The 25,282-nt window shown below is 40.7% G+C and overlaps 1 protein-coding gene across 1 annotated transcript in view; it reads right to left on the reverse strand.

The window, feature by feature from the left end:
* LAMA4 (laminin subunit alpha 4) overlaps positions 1-25,282 on the reverse strand; it is a 102,917-nt gene that overhangs the window by 37,844 nt on the left and 39,791 nt on the right. The window contains exons 5-14 of the mRNA XM_075087462.1: positions 20,362-20,576; positions 16,253-16,348; positions 14,819-14,970; positions 14,567-14,677; positions 11,471-11,582; positions 8,035-8,202; positions 7,085-7,278; positions 5,061-5,177; positions 2,889-3,037; positions 703-844 (exon numbers count right to left, since the gene is read on the reverse strand). Coding sequence (XP_074943563.1) covers positions 703-844; positions 2,889-3,037; positions 5,061-5,177; positions 7,085-7,278; positions 8,035-8,202; positions 11,471-11,582; positions 14,567-14,677; positions 14,819-14,970; positions 16,253-16,348; positions 20,362-20,576 — 1,456 coding nt within the window. The remainder of the gene's footprint in view (positions 1-702; positions 845-2,888; positions 3,038-5,060; positions 5,178-7,084; positions 7,279-8,034; positions 8,203-11,470; positions 11,583-14,566; positions 14,678-14,818; positions 14,971-16,252; positions 16,349-20,361; positions 20,577-25,282) is intronic.

A 25,282-nucleotide genomic window follows, 5' to 3' on the forward strand; every position in this document is an offset into this window, starting at 1 on the left:
TCAGATGAGGGGTGAACGCTTGCACTGCGTGGGGAGCTGCCTTGCAGTCCCCAGTAGCATGGCAGAAGCAGAGGACTGGACTTGAAATCCCACAGCTCCCTGGGGTTCAGGCCCCTGTAGTCTAACCAAATCGACTTGCTAGGCCACTAATAAACTGCTGTTAAATTGCATGCTTATAGGTTGGAAACTACATGCATACAAAAATACATATAAAATATTTTATCACAGCAAGGCCAGAGACAAAGTTAGCAGCCTCATCCCATCCCTGCACTGAGTGTGTGAGTGGGCTACTTGCCCCATTTTAACTTGACTTTCTATGAGAAACAGTGATGCTTATGTTAGATGTCTTGACACCCTTTTCTTCCACAAGGTGCTGTGTGGAGTGGGAGGACTTGGGCCCCAAATGCCAGCTTAGGTTCCTACAAGCCCAGGGAGTTGTCTGGACTTTCACAGAAATGCCTCAGTTTGAATGACAACACAGAGCAGCATCATGCTGCATCTGTTGCATCTTTTTGAATACCAGGGGATGTTAGAATAATTAACCACGTAGTGTTTAATTCAGGAAATAATAGATGAAGCAAAATGTGCAGTGAGAAGTTCAATGATAACAATTAAGCTAAAACTTGTTTCTTCTTCATACTTAGATGTTCAAAGTCTCTGAAGCATTGCAAAGTAAAAGCTGATATTATGAAAATAACTTACATCATTGACCCGGTTTGTTGTGTTCAGTGCCAGCAATGCAGCTTTACTGGCTTCTTCAATATAATCAGCAATGTTTTCATACACGTTTGAAGCATTTATTGCCCTTTGTACCAACCCATTTGTATCAACACCATACAAATTCCTGTTAAAAAGAGAGTAAAAGGAGGAAAAAAACAAACCAAATCAAAGTAGTTTCAAATGGATTAATTTTCTTAACGTTCTGTGAATTCTGACTGCATAATCATGTACATAAATATACTTGGCCTGAGTAGTATTCTTTTCATTGTGTATAAGCATTTACGTCAGTCTGAAGCAGGTTGAAAACTATGTGGATAGAAGGCACTTCCCAGTAGTTTAACTCTGGGAATTTTGCCCTTAACTTATATGTAAGCAGCAACAAGTGACTACTGAGCTTTTTCTTTTTGAAATCTAGATTAGATTTTCCATAAATTAACAGAATAACATCTATCAATTGTCCTTCTTTAGGGATGACTCCTGGCTGTGAATGGAAAGACCTATGTGTGCCAGGGATCAGGACAGCTGTATCACTGGGCTGTTTATACTTTCTAAAAGTAGGTGGGAAAAGGGGAAGGATCAGATAAAGAAGCACCCATGATCATCAAACCTTGCAAAAAGTTAGATTTCAAAAATACAAGATAGCTTTGCCGGAATGGTAGAGCTTGATTTGCATATTAGGCAATAACCGGTCTTCAGGAGAGATCCCAAACAGCAGTTGGTTTAGGACTCAACCTTCAGCTGTTAGCAACTTTGGATAAATACTATTTTTTAATATTATTGTGATAAACAGAATTCTGAGTATATGTTAGATACAGACTCTAAGTACATATAAATACATGTGTGTGTATTCACCTCAAAGAGTTTGCACACTGTGGGCTTATTAAGTGTCCAGATTCAGTGTTCAAGAATTTCCTGCTATGTTCCCCCAAGACAAAAGAAGAAACTCTACCAAATAAAAGCCTAACTTGTAAAGCAAACCCATAAACCCCCAAATTATTTGAAGACAGGCTAATTTTTTTAAAGGATTAATGTTTCACTGCAGGACAATCTTCTCAACAAATAAGAGATTTCAGCACATTTCCGTGTGGATATTTAGTAATTATTTCTGTTTGCTTTCTATTAAATTCCTAATGTGCTGACTTGGTAGTCATTTTAAAATTATTTCGGTAAGTGATGAAGGCTGGCCATATGGGGTATTTTCGTTCAAGTGATTATGCTGCCCCCGTTAGCTGATCTCAGACTGAACATACTGGGTTTTTTTAGGCTGTCTGTATTTTGTGTGGCATTATAGAACAGAGTTTCAGATGTCAGCTTGATACAATTTTATAAAACAACTATGTGTTATTTTTTTCTCTGTTTTAATCTCCTATCTGTGGCATACTAATGTTAAGAAACAACTGGTATTTAGATAATATACTTGAAGAACAGTTTTAAGTTTATCTTCCAAAAGCATATGTCAATGATGTTACTTAAGGTAGAATTTGGTGAAATATTTTAGTTAAGAATTCATTTGTGACAGTGATTTTTCCATGGGTAGTCCCAATTGCAAATAAAGTCATGTTTCAAATCTGTCTGAAAGTGGCTTTTTAGTAAATTGGGGGGAAGTTGATGCATTTAGTATCCTCCCACAAACCAGGAAGACTTCCAGTAAGTTTTTGGTGTTATAGTAGGCCAGTTTCACTGGGACACAACCTATTGAATATCAGAACTACTCCATCTGTAAACAAGTTCTTGAACAAAAATTATCCCAAAGAGCATTTTTTTTGGCCCATAATGCTAAGTATTTTTTAATGTGAATGAACTTACTGACATGAGCTGTTTCTGGAAACGCCATTTAATCTGCCCGTGTTATTTTACTTTTCAGTAATATGCCTTTCCTATTCTCTTGCTATGGGAAGAGAAGAATATGCCAAATTAGAAAGGGGAGAATGTCACACACGATCCTTGTTCATTGTTTGAAAAGATTAATAGATTTTGCTTAGCTCAACTTCAGTTGTTCCCTCTGGAGCTTGACAAGTCCTTCCATACATGACTTAACAGTGATTTGATTAGTGCCTATTTATAGACAGCATATCTAATGAAACTGTGTTTCTGCTCATCTTTTAGTTTATTGAGCTGTTCAGTCAGTAGCACTTGTATGAAGAGAGTCTGCTGAAGTTAAATTTTACCGGTCCAGCTCATCAGCCAGTCTTCTTAGGTTGTGTGCATGATGCATAGCCTTTTCTACCAAATCATCATCAAACAGAGACAGATTGGCTAGTTTTTCTTGCAATTCCTTTTTCGCTCCATCTATTTCTGCGTAGAACCCTGACACATTCTAAACAAAATACAGAAGGAAGGAAAGAAGATGAAAATTGTAAGAAATCAAGTCTGTATTTTGATTATTATGTTTTATTTTACCTTTTATATTATGATAATGTCGTTTTATATTTGTTTGATGTTAAATTTTTAACTGTTAAAAAAAGAGAAAAGATCAAAGAGTCTGTCCTGTGAATGTCCGTATGGCAAGACAAACTCAGGAAGATAAAAATCAACCAAAATTCCAGGAATCCCTTGAAAAGATATTGGAGAGGTATGTGTAAAATACCAAAGAAAGGCAGTTGAGAAATGTCGTCTTATCCTTTATTTGCTCTGGAATGGTGCCAGTGCCAAGTGTTTCAGAGTGAAGTGCGAACAGGTAAAGTAATTAAGCCAGATCTGTGCAAAAATCCCCTCACTGTGGTTCTTCTTAAATTGGGAGGTAGAACCCTTTTTTTTTTTTAACATCTTCTCCATGAAGACTGCAGGCCAGAAATTAATTTTTTGGGACTTCTAAATTATGTCTATACAAGTAAACTAAATAGTGCTGGGGTGGGTGGGCTTATGCATCATCCCATTACTGCGTAGGCCCTGGCACTGTTTTAGCCTCGGCCAGCTGCCCCTCTCCCAAACGTGCGTCCCTAGGGAGTAGCATGGGTCAATGCCTGTGCCCCAGGGACAATTCGGGAATTGCTAGTGAAGGACAAAGAGTTTGGTTGTACAGCTGTGAGCTGTGCCACATCGTGGACAATGGGCCCTAGCCCCTTTCTGTCTCCTTGCACAGAGACATCCCTCATGTTAAGACACCTTGGGTTAGTGTAATTTGTAAATCAGTCTACCTAAATACTACCTCTGTATATGTGTAGGCAAGGAGTAGTATCCCTCTGCTTAGCCATATTTCTTCCTTACATGAAATACTTGTGGGGAAGACAAAATTGGCCTACATTCACCTTCTTTTGTACAGATCAGTACAAACTTGCTTGATCTGTTTGAGGATTATAAATGAGGCACCAAATGTATTAAAAAAAGGATGAAATGGAGGGAGAGAAAAAGCATGAACGTGAAGCATGAAAATACTTATTGCTGATGAGGATGGAAGATGTATGATGCTGCATACTACTTCCCTGCAGTGTTAACGTCCCCTGTGTGTAAACTTATCCACAGGAATGGGGAAGTTAGACTCCGAAAAGATAGACTGCAGAAGTTTGTTTTGCACAAAACACAAGAGAAAAAAAAAAATCAGACTGTTTGGTCAGCCAGGGATGCTTATAAAGAAAACTCTCTTCTTTCTGTTTTCTCAAATTACTTTTTCAAAGAAAAATTAATGACTTTTGATATGTGCTTTTGTGTTAAAAAAAGAAGTGTGAAACTATGACCAAAATGATTGTTTGTGGAGAATTTTCATTTGTCTTAAATTATCTCAATATTTTAAAATAAACATGAAAAAAAGCAGCTGTAGTAAATATTTTAGTTAGCAAAATCCCAGTTTTATTTTCTTCATTTTTTCATAGAATGACCCAAACCCTAAAATTTCTAAAAATTTCCTACAACACCTTGTCTCTTTCAGAACACTGGATACTAGTCTACAGTTCCAGAAGAGGATTTCTATAAGACAACCTGTTTATATATGTTTTACACTCTGACGGTAGCTGGTTTTAACACTGGTATCTGGGATCTTTAGCCTTCTCCTATGCATACTTGCAGGCACGAGAAAAGTAATTTAGCATACAGTGCAGACTTTTACCAGAGCATCTTTTGGCAGCTGCTGGTAATGAAATGATTGAGAACTCTACAGCAGAATCCATCATTCAGCTCTGCCTACAGTAAGGTGCCCTTATAATATAATTATTTTTGTGAGGCAGTAAAATGTAATTACAGAACTTTTCAACCAGAAAGATTTATACTTTTGGGGGGAATATTAATCAGTATTTCACTGAAGCAGTATAAAAAAAGGAGAGATTTTTATTTAGTGGTCTAAACACATGACTTAAAAGTTAAAAAAATCAGGACATGTCATTTAAACAAGTAACTAAAGCACCTACCTTTATTACCTCACTTAACTCAGAGTTGACCTTTTGTGGTCCTGCCAAAATAGTTGTGGCATTTAGCAGAATGCTGTTCACTTCATCTATTTGCTCTTTTATTTTCTCATGTTGTTTCTACAAAAAACAAAATAAAATAAAATCACATCCAAAACCATCTGAGCATTGCTAAAATACAGTATTACCATTTTTGTTAAATGTATTAAAGTTAATTGAAAAGATGAAGTAATGAACTAAATAGATTTTAGACAAATTTGAAGTCTAAGTTTCTCCCAGACATCTCTAATAGCTACATATCATACCATGAATCTTTGCATTTTCTTGTCTTTGTGAAAGAACTGATGGGTTTTAAAAAATGTATTAATTTTAGTTTATATTACAGCATGAACAATTATTGGAATGAAGCATTTTTCAGTGCACTACCAGCAGAGACAAATTAAACATGAATTTTTCATAGTGGACTGGAAACTACATTTTTTCTGAAGATTTTAAAAGTCTACAGTACAGAGTTCTCTTTTCTGTGTCAATAGTAAAGCTAATGTGAACAATCTCTTCTGTACAGCATCTGCCTTCATTGTGAGCAATAATGAAGATCCAACTGGTTTAAAACAGTGAACAATTACGACTACACACTTCAGGCATTGCTTCATAAATGTGAGATGAGCTGCAGCTTGGCACTGTAATTATGAAATAATGGAACAACAGAAGAGGCTTTGTACATAAGGATCCCAAGCTGCTTGTAGAATTCACAAGAACAGCACGCCTGATTTGTCTATTGAATTATTAGACCTTCCACATCAGCATGGACTTCCAGAACTGCAAATTTCAAGAGCTCAAAACTCAGCCACTGATTCTATGAAACCCAGAGGCCGGCCTGAATTTGCAAGATCGTTCTTCAAATCACAAAAGTGCTCCCTAGAACCCTCTCCTCCAGAATACAAACAATTTCAGCCATTGAAATGGAAACAATTTGCTTCAAATGGTCCCAAATTGTTCTTTTTGTCACTTTCTTCCTTGCTGAAAAAATAAGTGAAAAGTTTTAGGTGGGACATTCTGGTTTTGCATCCCTTAAAGGAAACTAAAGAAAACAGAGAAAGACTCACGAAACTGCTGGGAGGAGAAAATAATAATCTTTTTGTATGGCTGGTGGATTTTGTACTTTTCTTGGATAAGAGACCTGAAAATTTAATTTCCTCGTCAGCCAGATGGGATTTCATCTTAAAACTACCACTTACAGGCAAACATGACCCCCTTCCATGCTGTAGGGGACAGGTCTCCTCTGAGCTCTTTTCTGGAGTGATTACTTTGTTCAAAATACTGAAACTATTCATTTGAACAGAGCATAAGGGAAAACTGCTGTAGCCTTATAGCTAGGCTGTTCACCCAGCAAGTAGGAAATCCAGTTTCAAGGTGTTGGTTGTAGAGCAGTTAGGGAATGGATTTGTTCTTGAAGACGCAAGAAAAATTGTCTGCTCTTCTTGAAAAAATGGGTACGCATTTTGTTTAAAGAGGTCCAGAAAGTTTGGACGAGGCAGTGTGAATGCACGCACAGCCCAGGGCATGAATGCAGTGCAGAGTCTTTATAAATAACTGTTTGAATAGAATATAGTTACTTTTGTGAGCATGAAGTCCTTCCACATTATAAATCAATACATAATAGGTGAAACAATCCCACCACAATATATATAGCAGCCATGCTAAATGGAATTTTAAGCTTCCTGGGTTTTGCTGTAATGCATCTTCCTTGTTTAGGCATTAGTACCCATCTCTTCCTTGGCTTGCTGAGACATGCCATACCAAAACTTGTCGTTTGTTGTCACTCCATGAATAAATAATAGTACCTTGCACTTCCACAACTTGTTTCTTAGAACAGGAAAGTCAAACTCATCCTGCTGAGTGGTGCAGGGAATTCTTTTTTGGTGTGGTGATTCCTGAAGCTAAATTGTTTGCCATCTGCTATTTTAAGCACTGGCAGAGATGGAGTGTTCACGGACAACAGTTATGATAAATGTACTGCATAGTACCTCATGCCTTTGAAGATTGGCTGTGTTTTCCTTATTTATACCCTCCGTTTGCATAACATAGCCAAGCGCCTGGTCTAATGCTTCCTCCAGGTCTGACAGCTTCACGTCCTGTTCGCTGAGCTGCTCCACCACATCAGATACTAGAGATCTGGTGTCATTGTACCTCTCGTGAAACTCTTCAACTTGCTGTAGCACTGGGAGAAACATCAGAGGCCACTGGTTAATCCAAAGCTTGGATTCCTGACAAAACTTACCTATGCAACAATTTCTGTTGCTGTTACTCAGGGGACATTAAAACACATTTGTTAAAAGCTCACTTGAGAGATCATATACCTAGATTTTAATTTTCCCTCCTCTTTTGAAAATGATAGATGCCTCTCATTTTAGTAACTCCTTTTAATCCCATTAATCTCCCCTCTAAAGTAGTTTTTCCTAAAAGAAACTAGGTTTGCCTGTCCATGGTCTTAATTTGTTTTTCATTGTCACAGCTAACCAGGCTACTCTGGAGAAGACAGTCCTGGGGCTCTGACTCATGTTCACTGAGCTGTGAGAATTAGGCTGTCTCTCTTTCCCATACCAGCAGTTCTTCTCTCTCTGCTGGAGTTTACTGTCCCCATGGCAGAGCTGGCAGTGGGGAAGGAAGACGTTCACACGAGCAATTCCAGCCCTGGCACAAACCCTCCTAAGCAGCTGTCACTGAGGTGCTGCAGCGCACAGACATACACAGACACACACATATTTTTCTTCCCATTCTGCCACAGGGGCACCAAGCACCAGCAGAGACTCGGGGCAGGCATTTGGAAGCAGCAGCAGCATCTTCAGCACACCAGTTGGTGCCTGCCAAGTGCCTGCGGTCCTCCCCAGGGGCTCAGCAGTACATCCAGAGCTGCCCGGCCAGTGCCAGCTGTGCATCAACGTGTGGATGAATGGAAGACAGATTTAAAACTCACACTCCTCCGCTGCGTTTTCCTCCTCATCTGCAAGTTGCTTCTGATTAGCGAAAGGCTTACGGCGTTTGATCTCCTTCAGCATCTCCTCAGCCATACTCAGCTTCTGGGCAATTTCTTCAGGGCTCAGCTCTTGTTGAATTGCATAGTATTTCATCTTGCTGCTGATTTCTGTGGGAAAAGGGAACAGATGGTCAATCCAGCATGGCTACAGAGAAGTAAATGCTGTGGAGTACTTTCACTTTTGTGAATCTGGACCATGCTGATGGCAAAAGAAAGTTTTAATTATCTCTCAGCTCTGTAGTAAATAATTATGTTTAATCCAGTCTTAAAATTAAACCTGTAAATGCATCACACTTTCTGGCATATGTGGAGGTCTCATCCGAAGAGGGTGAGATTAAGCAGGCATGGGTTGTGTGTATTATTTGGCTTGGCAGTTCCTATAGTCTGGGATCACCATTTTATTCTGAGTTCTGTGGCATGTAGCAGGCTGCGGCTTTCATCCAGGATTGTGGTTTTTAAGTGCTGCTGCAAAAAAATGTTATATTTATTAAATAACAACAATGGCAAGGAGACTGAGGTAACCTTTTATTTCCATGTGAAGAAGTTTGAGGCTCCCTAAAGAGGTAACATATGGCTTCTGGCCTGATACTGCTTAGCTGGTTTGGAGGTAGATACTCTTTCAAGGTTTTGGTCTCAGTTCAAAAAACACTGTTGGATCCCTGCAGCTGAAATTGAGTTTACCCATTCCCAGTGTAGGCATTACAGTTTACCCACTTCTCACTCCCTGGCTTTGAATACCACCTCCTTTTTTATGCCCTACAACGTGAGTAGCTTTGGCTTGGGTTCATCAGTACTTCTGTGGGAAACCAGGGCTGGCAAAGCCAGCACTATACATCTGTAGAGATTTTTATAAAAAATAGATGTGCAATTGTGGCACAACTGATTATTTCGTAGAGTGTCTATGTATGCAGTTTCTGGCTGGCTTCTCAGTTCATTAGTGAAGCTTTAAAGTCTCATACTGAGCAGTAACTGATCACCACCAGTGGCTCTATGGATTTCTTTCTCCTTCTCATGCTGGCACAGGCATGCGCAGCACGCACACCTTCCCTTCAGTAATGAGTGGCTTGCCTTCTGCAGGTGGTGATACCCCTGTAGAAGAATAGTTTTGAGCATGGTGGAAATAGTTTTCATTCACTTGTATCCAAATGCTTTCTGGGTGAACAAGCACACTCTTTTTATTCACAGCCATGAGTGTGGCTTCTTAAAAGATAGCTCAACCTGATTGTGCTATTTGTGTGCCAAACTACATACATTTCTGCCTTCTGTGGTTCCTTTCCTGCCCAAAAACAATTAATAATACAAAAGGACTATTCCCAGATGTCACCCAGTGATTGTTGGTGACATACTATGATTCTCATGCTGACACTTTTGCTCAATGATTGTAGAAATAAGATGTGACAGATGACCAGTCAAAGGTGATCTAGCATCACAGGTGTAAGAAGGTAGTACAGATGTAACCTCCTATAAGCATAGTCTCAGCCTGCCTCTTCTGTGTGATAGGATATGTTAACTATGTTTGTTGAAATAAAGTGATGGTTGCAGCACCTGTAGAGTTAAGGATAAGCAAGGGTAACAGCTGGTATGTAACTGCTCTTCCTTATACAACTTGCCACAGAGCTTGCAGTAATTGCCATAAGACAGAAGTGCTCAGGTCTGTTACTAAAGTATTTCTATTAATTGAAAATGAGCTGTTTAACCTCAGCTGCCAGTCAGCCTTTCTATTCTGGTGCCATATACAGCTTTCTTACACTGTTGGCTTTGCCAAGGTCTGGGAAAAATCAGTGTTCTCTATGGTAGGGTGGAGGCTGTCATGATGCAGGCGTACAGGGGACAGAGATGCTTCTGAGTATGTTCACTTGGTGTTTTATTGCTTTCTGTAGGTACAAAAGAAGAGACTGCAATTGGTTTAATCTCAGTTTTATATATCACCATGGTGATGATATGTCATAGATATTCCAGATGAAGATTATAATTTCTGACTAGGAAACCTTTTTTTAAGAGCAACTGTGCTTGGGAAGTTGTTCACTGTTGCCATTTATCCTTTGATATATAGTAAAGTAAAAATTCTTGAAGATGCAGGGGGTTTAAAGAAAAAGATCTTCATCTGGGAAGGGGTAAAATACGTACATTTACAGTCAGAAGATAAATTTTGAAATTTATGCTAGTTCTGAAGATGCTTTTATTGCTCTACCATGTTGTCCAAAGATGAACTTCATAAGTTTTGTCTGCATCCCCTCACATCGTATGGACAGATGACACTGAGACAATAGGTTACAGTTTGTCCCAACATTTTAACATAAAAAGTTCTTGGTTTCACTCTTTTCCTAATTTTGGGAGATTGTCATTACGTTTATCTCTCCTACTGTGAATCCGCATCACAATAACCATTTCTGATGGTCTGCACTAGCCACGCAGTTTACAATCCTGCTTTTCACTTTTACTAAAGGCCATGCTTACTTTGCAGAAAAAAAAAGGCATTGAAAATGCAGTTTTCTGATTCTTCTTCTGTATTTCAGAAAAAAAAAGAAAAAGAGGACAAGAGCTAGTCTGTAATGCTCTGTACAGTGTCTGGACCCAAACTCAACTGGAAATTCTGGTCAGATGAAGCAATAAGCAGCTTGAGGAGAAAATCACCACTACCTCCCACGCTGAGCTTGGGAAAGCATTAGGTTCACCCAATTATTTGCTATTCAGTGTCCTTTTCTTTTTAGAAACATCTACTTTAAGCTGTATGAACCAGCACTATTCTACTCAGCAACAGGTTGCTAAAAGGCAAAAACTGCATTTGAAGTAACACTCACCAGTGGGATCACCAGTTAGTCAGACCTAACTGACTGCCCAGGGTTCAAAAGGGAAAGCACAATTTTTAAAACATCTGTCTAGCTGTTCATATGGCCTCCATTACTTATCAGCAGGATGGGAAAAGTGCACTTGCATGAATCTGCTGACAAATAAGACATGGAGCAACATGGAGCGCTCTCATCTCCTATCCTATGCTTGTGTTGGTGCCTTCATCCAGCCCCAGTCTGATACTGACAGTTTTTTTTACCACGGCTATGTATAAATACCTTGAGGAGTTAGTCAAACAGACAAAGGCTACAAGCTGAATTAGCCTGAAGTATTTAATGTATTATTATCTTGCTCTGTCAAAGAGAGCAAAAAGAAAGAGCAGCTCTTGTTCTGGGTGTCAGATCAAGTCACCCATAGTGTCAGCTGTCTTTTAAGGGAGTCAGCTTTTCATCACGGCATTGCAGGCTGCAAAAGCCTTATGTGTGGGTTGTTTTGCGAGAGTGGCCAGGTGCTATGACATTTTTTTGCTGGAGGTTTTATTAATACATGCATGACATTGAGCTGAACCAGAAAGAAATCTATTTACCTTGAATGTTATCCCTCATATTACTGAGCTGCTGCACAAGCTGAGTAGCACGGTTGTTGGTCTCCATGGTTTCCTTCTGTACCAGTAGGCCTTTGCTGGATGCTTCATTTCCCTATGAATAAACCATGTGAGCCATTAGAAACCATTAGATTTCTTTTCAGATCCATATGGATGTGTGAGGATGAGCAGTGTAAACACACATTTTGCTTTCTCCTGATGAGCTTGTGAAAGTCCATTTATCATATAAAGTGGTATTTACAGAGGTGTTTGAAGTGAAGGGCTGTCTTGTCAGTGTTTTCAGAATTGCAGAGTGAGAGATTAAAATCTGTCCCATATTTATCCATCATTTGCTGCAATCAAATTGCCATAAATTATGTATAGTTGTAAAACTCCCATCTGCTGAGTCTCCTAGGCATTCAGCAGGGCTGTCTCATTTTGCTGGGTATGGCATTTCCTGAGTAAGCATATAGACTGCAGAATAATGTGTCAAGCTCACAACCATTTTTAGATCAGTGTCTCCCTCAAGTGTGGTCCCAAGCTCTGCAACTTGTTAAAATTAAGAAAAAGCACACGGATTCAAAATACTCTGCAGAGCATAGCTACCCTCCTATACTATATTACATTGTAGGCTATACTCTGCATTGTGTTCCCTAACATGTAAGGGAAATGAAGAGTTACTCTGTCATAGTTGTCATCTTTCCTAGATGGTCCCTGACTTTGGGAGTCCTTAGATTCAATTTTCACTGTATTTCCCAGGAAGGAGAAAAAAAAAATGACTGTTGTGCCATTGATATTTCCTGGACCGTGTGTGTGTGTGAGTGCACGTGTAAGTCCATACCACACGCTTGCCAGTGGTAAGGTGTTTGATTCATAGTCCTTGTTGGGGCTGCAGCAGCAAAAATTCCTGCTGTAAAATTAGTTTATGGGTTTGGGGTGCCCTGACACCTCATAAGCCAGAAGGTATTTGGCTGTTGGTGTGCTCACTTCATATTTGCTAAATCCTGCAAGAATGGCAGAGGACTCTGCTGCCATCCTCCAGCCTGGCACAGCTAAGCCTAGCAGGGCTGCAGGTTCAGCACCAGCAGTGGCCGCAACCCATGAGCATGGTTTTACTGGGGGGTTCCAGAGGCCCCAGCTGGTGCTTGCTTGTGGGACCGGCGTGGCCAGCGCCATGGGAGTGGGCAGGCACCCGCACAAAGCGACTGTGAGGCTTAATAGAAGGGTTTTAGCTTTATTTCTACTTTGTTTTTTAGTCTTTGAAGGGCAAGCAATGTGGTTTTTATTTGTATTCCTTTATTGCTGTCAGGTTTTCTTGTGGATGCTCTGTCACTCGGCATCACCACTTCAAGCTTATTTTAAGCAACTTCTTATTGTGTTTACACATGCTTGCCTTTACATAATACTCTTTCCTTGACAGATTTTTCTTTAACTGTTGAACACCTGGGGAATTGCCAAGACAGGTTGGCTGATTGCTGTGAGATTGATGGGAAACACAGCAGTATGAGTGAGGGGTACTCTTTGGGACCCTCGAATTCTTGCTGATGTATGGAGGCTCATCCTGAAATTTGCTAAGAGCCCAGGAAGGAAATGTGCTGACCTCCCCCAAGTCCCTGCCAAATATTCAGGATTAAGCTATGTGCTGTTTTAGTCTAAGCTCATCCCAAGCAGACTCAGGGAGTTACAGGTCACATTTACTCTTCTCATTTAGCAGGATGATTTACCTACAGTTGGTACATTCATCCTGCCATTGGGGTTTAGATCAGAATCTGCAGCAACCCCCTCAGACATGGGAACGTGCGCGTGAAATGCTCTGGATGGAAGATGCGGCACATCTCTGCAAAACCCACTCAAGGCCCTAGCATCTGTTTTCCATAAAAGTGCCTTGAAAGAGCAAGAAGTTCAATGTATTCAGAGTTATTACTGTGGTATTCCTTCCAATGTGGGAGTCTGGGGCCGTTATTTCCCTGCCTTTACAAGCAATCACAAGTATTCATGTGGAACAAGCATTAGAAATACTGAATGAAATGTACTCTAGTCATACTACAGCTGTGATTATCTGTGGGAACAGCATAGAGTGATGTATCTCACTAATACATATATATCTTAGCGACAGAAAGTATTTAATAATATCTCTTTAAAATAGAGGAGAAGCAATTTTGAACCCTATTTCTTTTCTTAATGTATATCATATCAGGATTCTTCTAGGGTGCAGTAAAAGTGTTATGTGAGCTGAGAGCAGATAACCTTAATTTTATAGCCTGGCAACTGAATGTAGATACAACATTTATGATTACAATTGTGATAAAACATATCTTGAGTGCTGATCAGGCTCCCATCTCAGTGGGTACATGAAAAACCCCTTAAATTGTCAGTTTTGTGATGTATTTTGAAGTGTCTAATTGGGCTAATTTTATTTTATCAGAGTATACATGTAAAATAGATATAGTACAACTACTCCCAAAGTCAATCTGAATTAGTTTTTGGTTACCTTGCTTAATTAGAAATCAAAACGTGAAATGGAAAGGCAATGTATCTGTCTCAGATCAAACTTGTGTAGGGGGGTAGGTGGGAACTCATATCTTGAGGGGAGGCTTTTTGTGATATGTGACAAACCTCTGACCACATTCTACAGACTTTGGCCCTACAGCCTTCCATTTCTGGGAAGAGGACTTGATGGGTCATTTATGCTTTTAATTCAGAGCTAAAGTAAAGTAGAAAGTCTAGACATAGTGAAGAGAAATAAAAAGTTCTCCCAACTATCTTTCAGGATACTCCTACTCTTGTTTTGGGAATGTAGAAATTCAGACTAGATGTTAGGAAATATTTCTTTATCGAGAGGGTGGTCAAACACTGGAACAGGCATCCTAGAGAGGTGGTTGATGCCCCAAGTCTGTCAGTGTTTAAGAGGCATTTGGACAATGCTTTTAATAACTTGCTTTAATTTTTGGTCAGCCTTGAAGCGGTGAGGCAGTTCGACTAGGTGATTGTTGCAGGTCTCTTCCAACTGGAACTATTCTATACTAACTTTTTATGCCAGCTTATGAATATGACAAACTGCAACCCCTCAGAGCTCTGGCAGGGGGGCTATAAACAAACCTGTTCATCAAGTGTCGCTGCCTCTCTCAGGAGATCATTCATTTCATCTGCAGCATCATCAACCTGGATGGTCCAAAGCACAGCATGGTTCTGTTTTTTGGACATTGCCTCCTGTGTGTGTGGGAAAAAAGTCAGTGCATCTGAAAACAAATTATTTCTCTAGCGAGGGCAGGGATTAAAATCTACAGGAACAGAATGGAAATTCATGGATTAGAATTACATGAAAAAATAAAATTTCATCCATGTTTGTACCTGGAGATGGGTGGCAGTAAGGTTCAGGTCATTCAAGCGCTTTTGAGCTGCAACACCTGTAGAAATGCTCAGTAAAGTCGATTTGCTTTCATCGATAGCCAGAACTGCTAATCGGATGTCATCTGTCAAATCCCAGATACATTTATCACAGCCTGATAAGAAAATAAAAAGGTGTCATTTTTCTTTAGTGTTTGTGTTGGTGAACAGCAAATATCTCAAATTCACTTTACAGTGGTCTTGCCCCGGGGTATTCCCTCTCTTTGTCATTGATGGATCCCCATTTTTATTTCACTTTCATCCACCCACTTCCAAGGTCCCACAGTACAGTCATGATGCTTCCAGCTGAGCAGCACCAGATGGGACTACTCTGAGAGGCTGCTGTGGTGGCACGGTAATCAGTAGGAAGAGAGAGAGGAGATATTTCCTGGCTATTCCCTAGAGGCTCTGCATGTTTGTGGCCCAAAGAACAACAGATGGATGTAAAAAAAAAAAACTTCATTCTGTCAGAACCCAAAACTCTCTATTTAAAATTTGGTGGTATGAGAAGTAAGGATGTCCAGCAGATGGGCTCTTGGCTGCTTATTTGATTAGGAAGGCAACTTCTAAAATTACAGTTATAACATGTTTGGCATACGCTTGTGCGGAACTATGTCCTTGTCCCTGCTGAATGCTTGCAATACCACCTTGCTTTTAGTGACATTGGTGCCACAATTAAATGCAAGAGACTTAGGTGAACATGAAACATAGATTCCTACAGAAATTTTTGCTTGGTATTGTGTAGTCTGTGTTCTTGATGGCAGCAGCTCCCAAATGTTTTCCTTCTGGTTGCACTTCCAGGCACACAACCCCTCTTCTTGGGAGTCAGCTTAGGAACCCATGTGTGCTACATGGTCTGCGTTATACCACAGCCATAATTACATTAACATTAAAAAAAATATCATTGGTTACCAGTAGTTACAACATAGTACTTCTGGAAACTCCCCAGGCTTCCTGTAGTTAGAATAGGGGAGGTGATAGTGGAAAAGCAGCTGCCTGATTGATTTATGTCAAATTGTCAACAGCAACAGTTTATATTAGGTGTACAATTAGAAAACCAGAAATTATATGCAAGGCAATGCAGATGAAGTGGTGATGGCAGGTTTTAGGGCCAGAATATTGTTTTGCAGGCAATACTTCCCTACTGCTCCACAGTTTGTACCTAAACTTTCAGTCTGTATGACGGAGTTGGACATATGCATGTACTCAGTCAAGCAAGTGACAACATGTTTAAATACCCAGTCAGCAGACCATTGTGCATATTCACATGTTTACGTGCCCTGTGTGACCAAGGTCAAAGTGCTGAGCCCACTGGAGAACCAAGCTCTTAAGTTAGTATTTGTAAGCATCTAAATACAAAAGCGATACTAATTTTTGGTGTTCTCATTATAATCTTACTGATGGTTGGGCAGTCCGTGCCAGGAGAAACTTCAGGACTGTCTGCGAGGCATTCTCCAGTCTGGCTGTCACACATTCTCCCTCCACAGTTACATTCTGGGGGAAAAAGAAAGGATTTTTGAGAGATCAAAACCCACCTTTTCCCTTCCAAGACTAGTGAAACGATTGTACCTAGGATTGTGCATGGATAGTCAAACCAAAATCAAGGGTTTCTTGGTCTGATTTTTCCTTGAGTATGTAGAAAAGGTGTTCTTAGCACTGTGGTTGAATTGGACCAGATAAAATATGAGACAGGAAACAGAACCAGAGAGCCTGTGCTGAAGCGACTTGTTCAAAGCTTCCCAGCTGGTCACAAGCAGAGGCAGCAAGGCCAGAGTTGCCCAGCTGGGCCATCGTGCATCACCGCCTAGAGAGGGTGATGTTTAGGAGATGGGCTAAGGAAAGCAGTACAACTAAAGTTAATTATTAGTTACAAATCTCTCCACAGACCTGTTGGATTTATCAATGCTGTGTCAGGCTGCCACTAAGTAAGCTTTCCAGCTATCAGGGATTGATAGTGGACTCCAGTTCTATCATCAGCTTGAGGATGTCAAAAAGCAAATATCTCCTTCCACTTGCAATGAAGAATAAATTAACTTCTGCATTTTTTAAAACTGGAGTAAGCTACATATTTACTGCCAGCACAAGTGGCTTTTTAAAAAGTACAATTTTTAATCTAAAGTGTCTCTTTCAAGGTTTAATTGGCCTTTTAAAATATATTATTTTAAAGATTTAAATAATCTTGGAACACTTTGGTAGAATAACAAAAACTCAACAGAACATAAGAACATCAGTGACTTATGTGGAGTTTGTTTTGCTCTTGTGATTCACAGTTTCAGCAGAATCTCATATAACAAAACTGTTTACTGCCATTTTATTGCAGCCCATTCATTGTTCTCTATGAATTACCCTTGTATTTACATTCCACATTGCACATTCGAGGAATTATCAAGGAAAATGTGTAATACAGCTTTATAGTAAACATGATGCACTAACATTGGAATAATTCTGTGTAACTGAACCAGTGTTAGCGGATCTACTCAGTTTTTGTCCCATTGTGAGAACAGAATTTGGTTATGAGTTTTGCGGGGCAATTGATATTCTGACCTCACCACAACCTTTATGAACTGGGTATCTCCCAGCTCGTGGATTCACAGGTTTTTTAATTTGTTATTTCTTTTGTTAAGAGGTGAAATAAAAGCCTCAGTTGAAAGCAGAGATTTCTCTTTACCTATATCATGAGATCTAGGCTATCACCAAAACAGGTGGCAAGATTTCAGTTACAAGATTAAAATTTACATGAGATAGGTGTGAGAGAAAATCAAATGGTATCTTCTTATTGAAATGGATAATTCTTAATCTGCTACACAAATGCTTATAGTAAATTAATTTCAAAAATTTTTGACAATTTTTCACCTACTTGCTTAGGAGGTACCACATTTTTAGTAGGGAATGAAGACTTTCAATGCCACTCTACTGTGACTTACTGGTGGAGGAATCTTCTAAATTTACCTTTATTTCTGAGGGACATTTTTGGAAAGCTTTGAAATGTTGCTAAAAGACACATGGTTAAAAAATTTATTGAGAAGAAGCTGAATACTACTATCCACAGCTAAACAGATTTTGTCTTTTGCTCAGAAGAAAAAAAAAGGTAATAGATGGATAAAGCTGTTTGCTCTTTTAGTGCCCTTGCATTTTTTTGTTCTGTATACCCTTTGAGGTGCTCTGTGGAAACCATGTATGTAGACCCTCTTGTTTCTTACACTATGTTCTTTTCTGCAATTTTGTATTTTAAAGAAGGTATTTGTCTTATTTCAGAATCTATGTTTTTCTAAATGAGTTCCTAATTGCTCCAAAATGCCAAACGAAGTATAAGCTTACCTTGTAAACTACCTGGATAGTTTGGATATCATGGATGTATTGATCAGTGCGGGCAATCTATGCAGTAGTGTCAAGCACAGCACATTGTGGTGTTTAGCACAATACTTCAAAATCAGAATTTGCTAGAGTCAACTACAAGATTATATTTACTCCTAAATAGAGAAATGCTGTACCTCTCATAACATACTCAAGTGCCAAGGCACTTCTTATTTTTAGCAAAGATCAAACACCACATGAAAATTTGTTAATGAAGAGAATTACCAAACTCATGTCTGCATGAAAAACCTGTATAAAGAAGTCCTGTACACCATGAAATTCCCCTTAAACTGTACCTCAGAAACGTAAATAATACTGAAGCATTCTGCCTTTAATTCCTGCAAGTCCTTAAGGGTGCAACCCAAAACTACACGGAGGTGATGGAAGTGTGACTTAACTACAGGTTAAAAATTCTGTGTTCAGAGATGCCTCCCAAAATTATGTCTTGTATAACCTGCTTAGGCTCTTGGAATGCCCTGTAATCCTCAGACTTCTGGCAAAGACTCTTAGCTGTTTGAAGCTCTGCTTTTGCGCATGGCCAGGGTATGATTGCTGCGGTTTGCTGACTTAAAGTTCTGGGTGCATTTCTCCTGCCTCATGGTATTCAGGAGCCATAAACTAGGTCCTGTCATTCTTTATGGAAGAACTGCAGTTAAATTGACTCCGGCGAACTGAATTAGGCAGTGAAGGGCATAAATAAGTTTTGCTTTTGCAACCTCAATATCACAGAGATGTTGAATTTCAAGCATGTCTTGGGTGCCCAGATCCAGGCAGGAGGTGGGTTTTGGGGCACACTGTTCCCCACAGCTACTGTCTTTTTGACTGATTTGGATACCTGGGATTGGCTTTTGGGATTACTGTGTGTGTACACCATCTCTCTCCATTCAGCCTAAATGAAATTTAAGCATGTTACTTAGTGATGGGTATTACAGCCTGGAGATGGACGCTCAACTTCTAGCTGTCACTGGAACTTAATACCAGAAGGGACCACTAGTGGCATCATATGTGGTCCCCTACAAATGAAGACAGCAGCACAAAGGGCACTTGAGTACAGAGCATCTTTGCAACCTCCATCCTGCAGGTCTCAAAAAACACCTTAGCACTTTATAGCAAGCTAATAAAAAGCAAAGTCCAAGTACAGTGGGTTGCAAGAAGGATGCAGGTCGATCAAGACATTGCTAAGGCCCTGATGCTTGTAGGCCTGTACCTAGAGGCCCAGAAGCACTTAAAAGGTCCAGGTTAGGTATGTGGTTTGGCTGTGTCTTACCTTCAAGGCAGCTAAGAGCTAGGATTGATCCATCTATTCCATTTGCATTCTGGTCCTTGAGGGAAGGCTCCTGGCAAAGGGGTTGGGAGGGAGCCCCGAGGTCCTTGAGCTCTGAGCACCTGCATTTTGCCTTTAGCTGTGGCTATTCCTTGGTGCTTTGAAAGAGGATGTACTCTCTCCTCCCAGAGCCAAAGCAAGAACAAAGGAATGAGCCCAATGTCCTATCTGGATCTAAGTCCATGAAAATTAGGTGAATAATTGTATTAGAGGACATAAACCACTGTGCCTCCTCTGTGTAGGTATGTTTTGGTAAGATCCTCTGGGTAACACTTTATCAGACCCTGGCAGAACAGTCATCTCTGGTGTGGAAATACAGTAACCAGCAAGATTACACAGACATGTGGGAAATGCAGAATACATTATCAGTATGAAAAACAGCAGAAAATTATCAGGGATTGGGTCAGGATAGGAAGGATGATGCTGTTCCCATAAAAACTGCTTCCAAGTCTTTAAGTGCCATCAGTCTGAGTGGTCATGCTGGGTGTGAACAAACACAAAGGTAAAGTCTCTGCCCAAGGAAAGCTTAGAGACCCTTATTTAAAACAAGATCCAAGACACAATAGTGCCTACATTCATTGTGCCCAGGTGTTTGAAATGTTGGGGTCTGGGGTTTGAGAGTCCCTCATGGGCAATGGAAAGAGGGCGAGTGCCTGGGATGATTCAGCCAAACAGGCATCTAAATTATCCCGCCAGGTAGGCTGCCAGCAGCACCCCCTGCCTCCCAGAGCCACAGGCGTCTGATGACTGATTCAGGCATCTCTGGGAGATCATCAATAGGCCATGACGTCCTGCACTGTGCTGTGCTTTACTAAACTAGAGACAGTACCTGTACAGTTTTTAGCGAATCTGGCATCCCCATAGTAACCTGGAGCGCATCGTTCGCACTTGAACCCGGTGGTGTTGTGCAGGCAGTTGCGGCACTGGCCGGTCACTTCATCACAGTCTTCAAAAATCAGGTTTGGGTCTGAGTTGCCACTGCAGTCACATTTTTTACAACTGCTTCCAATTAACAAGGGGTTCCCATAGTAACCGGGGGCACACCTGAAAGGAAGAGCAAGCCCAGAGATGGTGATCAATGACATTCCCATCTGTGGTACAATTTTTTCTCTGACCTTATTTGTGTCACCATGAATTGACGATGGTCTGCAGCTATGAAAGGACAGAAGGCAAATTAGGAGCTATATTCTTGCAGAGAATATTTTGTGTTCTAATCTTAATCTGTACAGTCATATATCTTTCCCTTCTTGAACACTCCTGGTATCTCGATCACGCCAGTTACTGTTATTTTTTTGGTGTATGCCTTTAGCAGTAAAATGATTTGTTCCCTATTGTTTTAAAATCTGTGACAGAGTGACCTTGGCAGAGAGGCAGCTCTAGTGTTTATTTTGGTGTCTTTCAGCTTTGAATCTCACCAACTATATTGTGTTATATAGGAAACTGGGGTAAAAGACTGCATTTCATGACGCTGAAACTCAGAGGAAGTTCAGACCTTATCTTCATTATAATGCATATAACAGAAAAGTTTTATATAAATACTACTATAGTGAGGCATTGGGATGGTTTCTGGGTTTTGCAAAAAAAACCCCAGGTACTGAACTAGCCTCCATTTTTCAGATTTGTTCACTGTTAGCCTGCTGGCTGGCTGAGGACAAAAGGCTGAGTGCATTCTCCAGCCCAGGAGGGGAGGATTCCACTGTTGGTTTGGAGAGGGTGAGAGGGAGGTGGGTAACAAGCACTCCGGGGGAGGCCTGAAATGGGTCCAAATTGCTTTTTATGTCTTGTCACATTTGGGAAGCGTTTTTGTGGAAAACTTGCTACATTTTAAAATGGAAGAGATGTTGAAACTGTAGTGGTTATTGAAAGTCTAGACAAACCAGCGGTACCTGACGTCCCTGTATGACCAGTGACCCTAAGCTAAGACAAGGTAATAGATTTGGTGTCACCATTTGGAAAGAAAGGAGGGGGTTTCAGTTAAAGGAGTTTCTGCTGGTAGCAGGGAGCGTGCTTGATCATATGAGCTAGAGGAACCTTTGCAAACCAAGCAGCGAGGTGAACAGAGCCGGGACTGGAGTGGGCATGGAGCAGCTCGCAGGAGCAAATCCTTGAGCAAGGGCATTGCTGGAGGTGCTGGCGGCTTAGGCAGTGCCGAGCAGGACAGGGGTAGCCCATGCCATTCATGGTGTCACTGCAGGGTGGCAGGGGGGTCCATGACCAAGCAGACTGAGGCACAGACATCAAGGACTCGCACCCCCAAACTGGGAATGAAGAATTGCAGGGAGGGAGATAACTAGCTAGTGTAGCAATTGCTTACTGAAGAAATTGGAGGATTGAATAGTTGCAGTGATTTAGGTAAAGAGCAGTTATTGTATTTCACCCTGTTTTATCACCCTTTTGTCCCTGTCTTTTCTCCCATCCATAAAGTACTGTTTTAAGATGCTGTTTGTCCTGCTGTGGGTGGGGAGGGCGAGCTCTCAGGCAGTTTAGTTTAATTTTCCCAGGTTTTTGGCCGGGGACCTAAGCTGAGGTCTGTTGTCTCCTAAAATGTAAACATAGCCAAATCCCACTTCTGCTATGTCTGAACAGTGAAAATGTGGGAGATCTGATAAGAGCATCCAGTTTTGATCTGTTCCTACATTTGCTGATTTTTTTAAAAATAATTTCCTCAGTGCTGCTTTGTTCATGTTCCAGTCTTGAACCCCCACAGTAAAAACACATACAATTTTAAGCATCTTAATATAAACCACTTGGCTGCCTCAGATACTGCTTTTGCCAATGGCAAAGACTCTCTCTCTTTGCAGCACTGCCAGAATCTTTGGTACAGATCTTATCACTTGGGTGACCCAGATGTAAAGAATAAAAGTGTGACCTGGAGTTCTGTGCACCTCTCGAAGAACTGTGAATGTGACATGGAGCATAATAAGTGTCATTTAGCTGATTTTGGTGGAGTCACTTCTTGTTCCTGTGGAGGTTAGAGCAGGCAGTGATGGGTAATGCTACTATTTGGTCATGCCAAAAGTCTTGCTGTAATTTTCTAATATTTCAGCCAATCTGAGATTGTAGTATTTCCCCAAATTTCAAAATATCAGTATGTTTCTGAAGTTTGAACAAGAAAAGGACCCCCTCTGGGGTTTTAAAAAATTAATTTCCTTTATCCTGAACTCTCAAAATCTTGCAGAGTTTCTTTTTCATTTTCTGTAGCTGGGTATTTTCCAAATGGTCGTCTGCCTAATGTGGCCACAGAGTCACAGAAGCCACAGAGCAGTGCTGGGGTGAGACCAGCATTTTGCCTTCCGCTGTCGAGCTCTGGCTTTCAGCCAGCATCTACTAAAGACTGTGTACTATTCCTGTCAGGCCCACAATGTCTGCCCTCTCATCAGGGCAAGGTGATTTTTTTTTTCCTCTTTTCTGAAATATACCATCCAGTTCACTTGCCAGTAATGTAGTGGACAGTTCCTCACATCCTCACAGATATATTTTCTAACTGCTGCTTTTTATGACCATCTGACTCACTTTTATTAGCTATATCTCCTCATCTGCAGTAGCTGTCTAAAACAAATAGAAACTTTTAGAGCTGGAAATAAATGTGTCACCTTCACTTTCCCCTTCCCTTTGCCACTCAGTGCATCTCATGGGGCTGGACCATGCTTGGCCTTTTTTCAATCATTGGTAGAACATGAGAAGAGCAGAGACCACTGGACGGAAACATATTGCTCTATCTCTGCAATTTACAGTCTGAAAAAGCAGAGGCCTGTGGTACCTGTCTTTTCCTCCATTGTATCAATAAATGGCTCTCTGTTGCTAGCAAAGAATATTTCCTCTCCCATAATAAAGCTGCTAAGTTATCTTTGTTTCATTTTACAGCCATTTTGCTTCCTGTAATTACTGGTGAGTAAGAAATTAACTTCCTCTTCCCTGGCAATGCCAAAAGGACCTTTTTCCTCTATGCACTTCAGACACTAAAGTATCATTTCTTCAGTTATCTTTTTTAACATTCAGGCATTAACAAAACCTGGATTTCATCTGCTGCCACCTTAATGCCCCATTGCTGAAGTCCAGGAGCAAAATAATTAATTCCTAAATTTCAGATTGGGAAGCTGGTTTCCCAGTTCCTAGCAAAGGCCTCTGTGATTTCACAACACCATTTGCTGGCAAATATAAACTGGATAGGTCTGTGCCAAGCGCCTGGAGCAGCACAAGAAAGCCTCCTACACGCATGCCAGAGGAAACAGAGCAGATTGCCTCCCAGTGTGCTGCTCTGGAGATCCCACGCGCTGCCCGCGGAGGGGTGTCCTGCAGCTCACTGCCCCATGGCGCCTGTCACCGACTGCTGCGGAGATCTGGGAGGGAGGGCGGTGAGGAGGATGTAGCCACCTTCTCCCTGGGCACATGAACTGCCGTTTGGGCTGCAGGGAAGGACGGGGCAATGCCCTCTCTTGTTCAGGATCCCCCAGTCCTCCTGCCAGCGTGTTGATGGCATGATAGCCACCGGTGGGAACAGGGAGCGCTGGCAGTGCCCAGCAGCAGCGTAAGTGAGGCTCTTTAGCAAGTGGACAGGGACAAGCCATGTATTTCTCATTAATCTTTGAAATGCTTTTTGTCATTTCTGACACAAACGGGAGTAGGGCCAGGAGCCTACCAGGAGGAAAGTCCCGTTTGCCACCGCTTTCCACTTACCCCAGCAGTTAGTCAAGGACTTAGCATGGTGACTGGGACAGGGTGATTCCTTTCTGTAGCTTTTCCTAATGCGTCTATTTAGCTTTGCCTTCCCCGAGACAGATGCAGTGTCAGGCTGGGTTGTGGCTATTAGAAAACAAAGCTGATGCTATTTGCTGCTCTTACTATGCATCTGCTACTCATTTAATAGGATTTGATTTGCTTGTAGTCTAGGTTGACATTTTAATAACCATTAAGAAACCTCACTGACCTTTTAATTGTCTGCATTATCCTTTGTGTATATATCTGACATTCTGGAAGAACAAAAGAATACAGCCACAGGCCTGGAAGCAAGGGCGGGTATTTTTATTTTTGTGTCATCTGTCTAAAGGGCTTTCACTATTGCTGTCCCCATCTTAGTGATGCAGAGGTAATATGCTGAGGTTTTTGCATCATTTGTATGGGCAAAAGCCTTCACTCTTTTTTTTCGTCTTACCTTTTTCATATTGATTTCTCTTTGCATCTTAAGCATCCCCTTTCTCTCTCCTCTGATAGTTGTGTTAAGCATGTTAAGTATTCAAGAACTGAATTAATTTCATTAAGAATTCAAGACTTGCCCATTAATGACAGTGGGCTGAAGTCTTAAATACTTCAGAGGCTTTAGAGGAAAAACAAATAGAGGTGTTCAGGAAGCCAGTGTCTGAGCCGTCCTATACCTCTCAGTCTTTGTGTTACAGCTGTTTTAATTTATTGGCTGCTCAAGAATTTCTGAATTATAATCAGGCCTCTGTCATTCATGAAAATATCATCCATGTTTGTTCATAGCGAGTTACATGGCCCTTTATGATGTAGGAGAGTAAGTTTTATTTCTGCTGTATAGCTCCATGTATTTGTGTACTTCGTTATTTAGAAGATATTTACTGGAAATTGTTTATGGGCATAAGGGAAAGTTGAAAAGCAGCACTGGCCTACGGTAGTTTGCTTGACTTTATTGAATTATGTCTATGAAGTACACTTAAAATTTAACTAGAAAAGCTGCATCTGTTCATTAAGACTTTGACTAGATAATGCATTTTCTCCTTTGCTTTTTAAAA

The sequence above is a fragment of the Phalacrocorax aristotelis genome, chromosome 3 (assembly GCF_949628215.1).
Source record: "Phalacrocorax aristotelis chromosome 3, bGulAri2.1, whole genome shotgun sequence".
NCBI lineage: Eukaryota > Metazoa > Chordata > Aves > Suliformes > Phalacrocoracidae > Phalacrocorax > Phalacrocorax aristotelis.